General features: G+C 39.2%; 1 protein-coding gene across 1 annotated transcript; it reads right to left on the minus strand.

The window, feature by feature from the left end:
* Positions 1-72: 72 nt before the first annotated feature.
* On the minus strand, positions 73-8,973 carry efcab14 (EF-hand calcium binding domain 14). Its single transcript, XM_080034248.1, has 9 exons — positions 8,262-8,973; positions 6,519-6,667; positions 6,211-6,356; positions 5,208-5,306; positions 4,997-5,104; positions 3,444-3,596; positions 2,963-3,071; positions 2,742-2,873; positions 73-1,192 (listed from the first exon to the last, which is right to left on the minus strand). The coding sequence occupies exons 1-9, from the start codon at positions 8,435-8,437 to the stop codon at positions 1,014-1,016; spliced, it is 1,251 nt and encodes a 416-aa protein (XP_079890374.1). The 5' UTR covers positions 8,438-8,973; the 3' UTR covers positions 73-1,013.
* Positions 8,974-10,156: the final 1,183 nt, after the last annotated feature.

A 10,156-nucleotide genomic window follows, 5' to 3' on the forward strand; every position in this document is an offset into this window, starting at 1 on the left:
ATGACCATTCCGATATGGAAATGCACCATTATTAGGCCCTTACAAATGGAATAAAATGAATCAAGTAAAGAGTGGTGTTCAGTGCTTGTAAAACTACCTGTAACACATTGTGAGCTAGGTCTGTCTACTGCAATATCTATGTCAGTTTGTTATTGCTACATATGCCTCACTGGTTACCTCTTCAGAATTCCTTCTGAATGATTCAAAGTGTTCATAGCCCTTTAAGACTTGTACAACTGAAAACCAAAAAAATAACAAGAAAAAAATACAGAGATATGTACAGATGGGGTAAATGCAGGATACCAAACAAAATGTAGCAACTACCTGAAGAGAAATGAGAAAGATAAAAACACACTAAACAAAAATACATTTGAAACTTTGATTAGCTTAGAAAAAGAGTGTACAGAAATCCTCACTCTCTCGCTCAATTATGTGTTTCAGTTCAGTTAGGAATCTGTCTAAAAACAAAAGACTCACATAAATCTGTGTCTAGTAGTCATTTGTAAACATTCATGAATTTCAATTTCACGTTCTATAAATAATAGGTTTCAGGTGAGTTGTACCAGGTGATTGTGTTGACCAATGGGGACATCTGCAATGGACTGACAATTAAAGCCTCCAGAAGCTCAATACACAAAAATGTCACTTTAACGTGAGACAGATAGGTTGGGGAAAAAACAAAGACAGGTGCAAGAAAACAGCACATCTGAGAACTGAGGGTGGAAAACTGGATCAACATTAATATCCAAAGCTAATATAATATAAAGCATTTAATTTGCTCAAGTAAGAGCTGAAGGCTCTGCATACAGATACTCAATGGATCTATTTAAAATATTTAGCATTATGTTTTGGGGAGTGAGTAAGAGGCATGCCAGCGCCACTGTTCCACAATCAGTATGATACATATTCAGTTTGAGAAAGTGCAGCAATTACAGAAAAAGGGTCAGGATCTCCGAACCCACCAGACCCTGCTGTGTGTTCAATACTGTTCAATGCTGTCAGTGATAGTGCGCTCAAAAACCTACGGCAGCCCTCAGCTCTGACATAGAGTACCTCTGGTCTCCGTCACTGTCAAAACACTCCATGGTACGAGCACTGGGAGTCGATGTTCCAAATACTTTACACAGGCCGTGGTGGGTCAGTCTGAGGGAATCACGTCCAATGCCTACCTGCTGGAGGATGCTCTCCAAGTCTGTGGAAAGAACAATTTAACTATGAGACAATGCAATAACAGCAGGGCTGTACGCTTATTTTTTCAGGTGGTAGCACTGGTGCTAGCAAGCAAAAAAATTCAGTAGCACAAAAATAAATTTGGTAGCACACAAAGTAGGCTATGATTGAAAACTTGCATAACCTTAACCCTTGCATTTTGCTCTAATTACCTTTGAGCATGTCATCCTGGTCTCATTTGAGATTCACAATTAATATGATATCCTAGTGGGTGCAGTAATAATTGTAGAAAAATTAATAGGGGTGCACTGATTGCAATTTAGAAAAAAGAATCTAACCTGCCAATTGCAATTTTTTGCTGATTCAGAATTATTATTATAATGTCCTTCTGTTAATTAAAACCAAACTTTAAAACATTAAACATAGCCTATTAAATAAATAAGTATAAATATTGGTACAATTTAGGATAAATTAAATAGGTTGTTGTGAATGTGTTGGGAGTAGCTTTTCAGTGGCTTATTTAAAACTTTGTAAATAGACTAGGCTACTGTTGACTGCTCTCTGCAGCTGAATGAGTTGCCTTTCAAGCTAGAAAAAAGCGCTAACTTCCTGTTCTTACCGGCTTCAAAATAAAAGTCAACTCACGTTTGGCTAATAACAGGCTTTTAATGTGAAGGCGCACAGGAAATGTTCTGTTTGTACACGAGCTAACTTAACTGCGGTAATGTGCCGTCTCCTTCCGGTAATTGCCGTTGGTGAAGTTTTTATACCTAGAATCGCTGCACCCGCACAGATCCCGAGGACACATCTTTCACCAGCCAAAGTGGAGGGTGGATTCAATAACTTACTTGCCTAAGACTCATTTACCCGCAGTGTTAATGTAGAGCCCTCTAAGCAGTGTTGTGCATCTCTCCTCTGTGTTTCAAAGACAACCTCTCCTCATTAGCAAGCTGTCGCACGAGTGCTAATGGGTTCGTATTCATCATCGCACGTGATCAATTTCAGTAGCAAATGCGATCAAAACTGTCGCACTGTACAGCCCTGAACAGGTTTGTCTAGAAGGGAACTCGAAAAACTCAAAATATCCAGAGTATTCACACTGCAGTTTGTAGAATTATAAACTGCAAATAGTTGGCTTCCTTGCAAAGGAATTGACACACTCATGTCTGTCTGTTTAACATAAAGTTAAAACTTAGCATAAAGACTGGAAACAGCTAGCGTTGCTCTGTCCAAAGTTAAAGAAAAATAGAAGAAAAAAAAAGCTCACCATTGAACATAATGACTCTTGTTTTGTCACACAAGTCTACAAACAACAAGTCAAGGTCTTTAATGGGGTGTTATGTGCCAAGTATTTCTTGGCTTGTTGGAGCAATTACTTCCTGAAGTCTTGTATTTGCTGTGAGGTTGCTAGGCAACCTGCGGAGACTTCATAAATCACAGCCTTATATTTACTGGGCAGACATGAGAGTGGTTTTGATTTCAGGAAGTAATACATGTATTTTCCCAAATGTCAAACCAGTCCTTTAATGGATGCTGTGATAAACACTTTGGAGGAGAAGTAGTGTGTGCACCTTTCAGAGAGCTGACACCAGGCAGGAACACTCTCTCTGGGCATCTTGTCTCAGCGTTTCTCTTGGCGCGATTTGGAGTTAAGAAGCGTGGGCGTCTGCTTGTTTCAGGGCTTGTCAGCGGTGTGGATTTCTCTGTGAAAATGAAAGAGAAAAACAAACATGATATTGTCACATAAGGCAAAGAAAGCCACTGTAACAAACTGCTTTGTCCTACACAGTACCTTGTACATTTCCAGGTGTTGCTTTGGTTGTAGTAGTTTCGTTCACCACCTCAATGGCTGGACTTTCAATGGTGATCGCCAGTTGAGCTGGGGAGTCACTGTCCTTTGACTGTAAAGTAAATGGAAGATAAGATGTTAAGTGCATTAGGTTTGTCTTTTACTATCTGGGCTAACCATTCCCAATCAGGGCTACTTCTGTAGTTGCTAGGGCATACATAACGTAGAAAGATTGTGGAGTAGCCCAACAAAATTGAAAAAAGAAAATTACAATTGAAACAAATGTCTAAAAATAAATACACGCAGCTGTAATCTCTGAACATCACATATCGAAAGTGCAGTACAAACAACGTAACCAGTAAATAAATGTCTAATGACAAAAAGGATAATGGTTCAAATGTACAGTTTAAAATAAGCCTATCACAATGCCTCATTTCATTAAACCTTTACTATGCAGGTCAGGTGTAAAGCTCATATTACTCACGTTGATCTTTGAGCCGTTCTCTAGTGTCGCCACTCTCTGGTGAAGCTCTGCCACCGTAGTGAGGAGGATGTGGATCTGCTCGTCAGTGTGAGTGCGGTGCAGCACCTCCGTCTGGTTAGCCTCACTCATGGCTTTCCTCAGGTCTATGATGTCCTATGACACACAACAAAAAACAAACATATGTATGTGAAGCTAACCAGCAGTCTACTTATAGATGATAATTCTACGACTTTTTATTACTCACAGAAATTCCAGTTTCTAACACAAAAGCACATAGAGAAAATGAGTTGTGCTTTAGTGACGTTTGTGTGATCAGGCTTTCATCACTGACCACATGATTATTGAGATCACTGTATAAGAAGTACAAGTGTGGGATTTGTCTGATTCACTCTTCCCATCATATTGAAAAAAAAAAAGAGCAATAGTAAGTGGAGAAAATATTCTGCAGTTCTCTCGGAAATGTGACCTAGTTTTACTTGGCAAGCTAAAGCATCTAAACTCCAAAAATAGATTGGCACTTGTTTCATATATTATGAATGTAACCCAACGCTCAAAATCCAAGAAATAACAGGACTTCTTAACCCAACGACTCTTTCAACGTAAGCCCGACAAGAACTCTGAAAACATCCCTGAGTGCGTTGGGGGAACAACTGTACAAATTAATCTGGCAATGGCAAAATTCGCAAAGGCTTCTGGTTTGAAAATTCACTCTGAACTCAAGCAGATCAACCGACTTTATTTAATCAAAAGAATAATCTTGGCCGTAAGTGAGCACGTTTGTCTCAATTCTGAGGGAGACAAATATGCAAAAGCCCACTACAGCTAGGAACTGGGAAGTGGTACATTAGATGCCGGTGTGCTAAGTTATTCGACTAATTCGCTGAAGCACAATGCACTGATCATTTAATTTATGTAAACACACAACTCTCCATTCATCAATACATAAATAATAAATGAGAAAAAACAGCCTCCAGCAATATTTGCAGCGAGTGTAGAGATGTAAATAAAAATAGACAAGCTGTCAACAAAAATAAGTAAAATCGAACTTTGGCCTTCCACTCATGAAATATCCATCGGCTTTTCTCAAGTGAAATATTGGAGCTTGCATCCCTACACTATTTAGGAGGGATAACAGATTCAGATTGTCCTGTGACGCTTGTCAGCTTCCCCAAAAAGAGCACGTAACAACTGTATTGGCATTGCAGTCAGTTTCACACACAGTTTGAAAAATCTTTCTGACAGGTAAGGATACTCTCATTGACTATTCTGCCTCTCAGGGCAAACAACATCTATCATCGTGAACACTAGTAAAACTGTCACAACTGTTGAGTCACTGTGAGAAATAAGAGGATGATTGCATGGACCGAAACGTGTTGTAAACAAGGTTCAATATGCGACTTGAGCTACTCTGCAAGGCCAGACAAAATAAAAGATCACAATTAAGCAAACAGATAAAAAAAGTACATGTTTAGGTTTGTTAATATGAACATGTTTCTATACCAGCGGTCAGCTGTTCAGTGTCAAAATAAACAACTAGTAGGAGTTGAATTTACCACTGTTTTCTTCAAGACTTCATCTTTCTTCTGATTTTCGAGAGAGGCCTGCATAGTCTTCACATCGTGCTGTACACTGGTTAGTGTGCTGCCAATAGTAGCAACGCTCTGGAAAAGAAAAATATCAGTCTTGGGTCAGTTATAAAACCAGAAGAAAACAAAAGATTCTCAACCAAATTTCTCTGTAACTTCTATTTCGCTTTGCTTTTACCTTTTGAAGCTCTTCAACTGTAGTGGGAAGGCTGATCAAATCTGCAGCTGATTTCAAGTTGGTCTTTAAATGGTTTACTGCAGAGTCGAGCATACTGATCTGCAGGAGTAAAATGACACAAAACCTTGAAAAAGGCAGAATCAGTCAATCTATTAAGTCCCTTTAATTTTTCTTTCAATATAGCAAAAATCAACTAGCTAAGAAATACCCAGTGGTAGCAATCTTAAATCGAGCATGAAACTTTCCTCTAAGTGTAAAACAATACACGGGATGTGGGTATAAATGTTTATCCGTCACCCACAGCAAGTTGTTGTATTACCAACTCTAACTAATTTCGGAATAAAAATAAGTTACGTTGCCATTCTAAAACTGAAAGCAAAATGGCATGCTCTAACTTATACCACTGTATACCCATTGTTTTTTTTTAAGAAAATCCCATTCTCTATGCCGTAGCACTAAATGCTGGAAAATAAGAACATTTGGTTTGCTACATTTATATTACACTGTTAAAGGAGAAGAAAGTGATATTTTTGTGTTAAATTTTGAGTATCCCGCTCGTTTTTATCCAATCAGGAGACAGAGTGCTATAAAGAGGCGGGTCTCTGTGCCCGTGAACGATGACTTGCTGCTCTCCATCGCGGATCTATCTGACGAGGGAGGTTGTGCGTTCATGTGGTGGTGACGTAGGGACGAGGGAGAGGACAGCTAACTGCAATCACTGACAGGAAGTTAGCTAAAAAGGACCATATCAGTTACTTCTCCTTTAAGGCAGCAGGTGCAAAATGTAGTGCTTACACTTTTAAATTTGATATATGTTTGAAAGGTACTGCAAAGCAAAGCAAAAAGTCTGCATTTACTATTACTTTTGGAATCACTTCTATTCTTTGTATTAACACTGTACGGTATTATAAAGCAAACAGGGATTATCCACCTTAAAGTATCAGAAGTGCATGATGTACAGTTATCAGCAATTCAAATCTAGATATTCTCCAACACAACTGACCTTCCTGTTCATTTCTGTAAGGTTGGACCAGAGCTTGCTCAACCCTCTGTCCCCGCTTTCAATGTCGTCAATCTTTCTCTCCTTGTTTTTCAAGTCCTCACTCAGTTTGGGTATTTCACTTGAAGACATCTTCTGGCTGGATTCCACTGTTACAGAAACACGGAACAATACTTTAATAGCTGTCTTAAAGAAAAATTAATGGATGACTGCGTAACTGGGATATAACAGGTTTAAGTTTCAAAAGGGCGGGGAGCATTTCTTATTACCATCACAAGGTTACCACATGAATGTGTGACAGTGACACTTACTGCTATGCAGCTTTTCTTTCAGTGTGTCTAGATCTTCTTTCAGAGCAATCTGCATCCATATGAGTCCAGCACAGGCCATGACGCAGGCCGCTAGTACGATGAACAGAAACAAAGGGTAGCACACGTTGCAGCACTGCGTGTAGCTTCTCCTGTAAAGAGAAGAAACATGGTAATGTAAGACGTTACAGCCGAACGGCCCCTTTCATTATTAATGAAGGAAAGATATTTTCAGAAGACCGCATGCTGTGTCATGGGAATAATGAGAATGACTGATAAATACTGGTGCTTTAATGGTGCTGCTGCATAGTTACCATGATATCATTACACAATACTATGCTAAATATAGTATTGATTGTTTATCATTTGGCTGATATAAAGCTTCTGCAAAAATCTTTAGTGTAAGATGTATAAATGGTGAATGATAAATGGACTTGACTTATATATCGCTTTTTAGCCGATTTTCTCAGCCGCAAAGTGCTTTACATTTCTTACCACATTCACCCATTAATACACACACTCATTAACCGATGGAAGTAGCTGCCATACAAGGCACTTTCTGAACCATCGGGAGCAATTTGGGGTTCAGTGTCTTGCCCAGGGACACTTCCACATGTGGCGGGCAGACGGGGGATCGAACATCCGACCCTGCACTCCAGAGGACGACCTCCCTACCTACCCACTTTGCCACTGCCGCTTAAAGGCCTACTTCACCGGTTTGAATATGAAGGTGTATTGAATTCTGAGATCCTATGTAGTATAAATGTGCGATTTTTTAAAAAAAATCGGTTCATCCTAGCCTGAGAAAAGGCAGAAAGAGTGTTTTTTTTAACCCTATATTTCTCTTTCTCGTGACATCACAGAAAGAGAAATATAGGGTTAAAAAAAACTTACTTTGTAAATATTACTGTGATGTCTTTTACTGTGACATCACAGTAATATTTACAAAGTACGTTTTTTTTAACCCTATATTTCTCTTTCTGTGATGTCACGAGAAAGAGAAATATAGGGTTAAAAAAAACACTCTTTCTGCCTTTTCTCAGGCTAGGATGAACCGATTTTATTTTTTTTTGCACATTTATACTACATAGGATCTCAGAATTCAATACACCTTCATATTCAAACCGGTGAAGTAGGCCTTTAAATGGTAAGAGGAGGTTGATTAATGTGTCTATTTAAATATTTTTCTTTTAACCTCTGCACAAGATTTAACATGTTTAATTGTATTTGTTTAGACACATTTGAGTGAAGAAGATTGAAATACAATTTACACTGTGTCCTAGTTGATGGCAGCCTAATAGTCATAACGCACACACGCGCACGCACACACACGTTTATACGACTGTACTTGTGAGGACACTCATTGACATAATGCATTCCCTAACCCCTTATCCTAACCATCAACACCCTTACACTAACCCTAACATAAACGTTATTCATAGCTGAACCTTAAAACCTAGTGTTAACTCTCAAACAGTCCTTTAAAGGTCTGTCCCAGTGATAACTGGCCAAAATGGCCTCACTCCTATGGTCTAAAACTGAAAATTGGTTCTCAAAAAAATAGTTGTAAAAGTACAAACACACACACACACACACACACACACACACACACACACACACACACACACACACACACACACACACACACACACACACACACACACACACACACACACACACACACACACACACACACACACACACACACACACACACACACATTTGGTTTTTACATTAATAACTCACTTCCCAAAGCTGGCTCCGCTGCTCAGGTTGTTGAACTCGTCCTCGTCCGAGCTCGTGTCGGACTCGGAGTTCGGCGGCTCGGTCCGGAGAAGCCGGTGACCAGAGCCCTTTTTGGGCTTCTTCCTCTTGCTGTCCCCGAGCCCGATCAATGCATTCAACTCCTTCCTCTTCTTCATCTTCTTCTGAGGGGTCAGCGAACCCACAGAGCCCGATGTAAACCCAACTAAATCCAATGTTTTGTCCAGCTTGGTGGATGATGTTTATGTAGCAGCTAAGCTAACTTGATGTTTTTCGATTAGCTAGAATTACAACCACGAAAGGTTGCTAACGAATACAAACACATCTGACTGCGCCGGTTTGTTGCCCTATTGACTTACAACTCGAGCACAAAAATGCTCATCGGCTGGTCGTTACTACAATACTCTTACAGAAAGCTTTTTTTCAAAACAACTTTTTTACTAGCTGACGGGTTAGGTTATTACCACACGCGTAAGCTAACTAAGCTAGCATTTGACAGCTAAAGGGCTGGCTATTACTCTTTTACGTCGTCTCGGTGATGTTTACAAATATATGCCTCGACGTCGCTAATTTTGGAAACACGGATACAACACGTTTAAATAGATACACAGAATAAAACCTGTTATAAAATATGCGGCACTGTGCTTCCAGCTACCTGTCCTGTCTGTCTGTGTTGTTTAGGCAGGGCGTCCGAGTGAGCTCACAGCTGATTGGTTCGCTCAACAGAGCTACAACTTCCTGTTTGCTCTATTCTGTCCGAGAGCAACATAATAAAGCACTACACCCCTGACTACACCGCGCGCCCCCGACACAAACATGCCCCGACAGCCACTTTACATCCCCACTGCACAAAGTCAAGGAAGATGCGATACAAGTAGGTACGAAGCTAACATGCGAGTGTAACATGTTTTTGATTTATCAAGGTAAAGACATTTACAAGGTGCTCCTGGTGTGCAGCCGTGCAATAACAAAACACCCAAATTAGCTCAATGCGAAAACAAAACATAGGCTACTAGAATTGGTACCTAGCTAAAAAAAAAGCTTTAGAAAAAACAGTCGAAAGTTGTCCTATTGCGAGGTTCAAGCCAAGCCCATATTAGTCCAACTTTAGGTTTTAATTCATTTGGCCCTTTGAAAGTAGCCTATATTACCTTCATATTTGATAGATTAGATATAGGTTATAGATACATTCTTCCCTGGAGGATGTGTTGTGTTGGTAAACTAGAATCTATCTATCTATCTATCTATCTATCTATCTATCTATCTATCTATCTATCTATCTATCTATCTATCTATCTATCTATCTATCTATCTATCTATCTATCTATCTATCTATCTATCTATCTATCTATCTATCTATCTATCTATCTATCTATCCATCCATCCATCCATCCATCCATCCATCCATCCATCCATCCATCCATCCATCCATCCATCCATCCATCCATCCATCCATCCATCCATCCATCCATCCATCCATCTACCTATCTATCTCTACTTTCCCCTTCTCTGGGTTACATTTAAAAGCTTTATCCTGCTTAAATAATCTCAGAAAGGTTTAATGATGGGGCTAATTTCAAGGTCCAGTGAAATACTCCTCAAGAAAAGTTCAAATTTACTGTTGTGTCTTTTTCACTTTCACTTTCTATTCCAGTATTTGTTTTTCAAGTTGTGTATTATAGTTCAGTCAAATGGACACTATTGTGAAGATATGGTGTTATCATTTCACTTTATAATGTTTTTTATATTATTCAAATTGTATCGAACATCACTTCGCTTGTTTTGTATGGGATTTAGCATTTTTGTCTCATTGTGATTTACATTGAATAATTATACGGGCTAATTGCTTGTCCTAATTAGGACCATTTGTACATGTG

The sequence above is a fragment of the Ammodytes marinus genome, assembly GCF_949987685.1.
Source record: "Ammodytes marinus genome assembly, chromosome: 9".
In the NCBI taxonomy this organism is placed as follows: domain Eukaryota; kingdom Metazoa; phylum Chordata; class Actinopteri; order Uranoscopiformes; family Ammodytidae; genus Ammodytes; species Ammodytes marinus.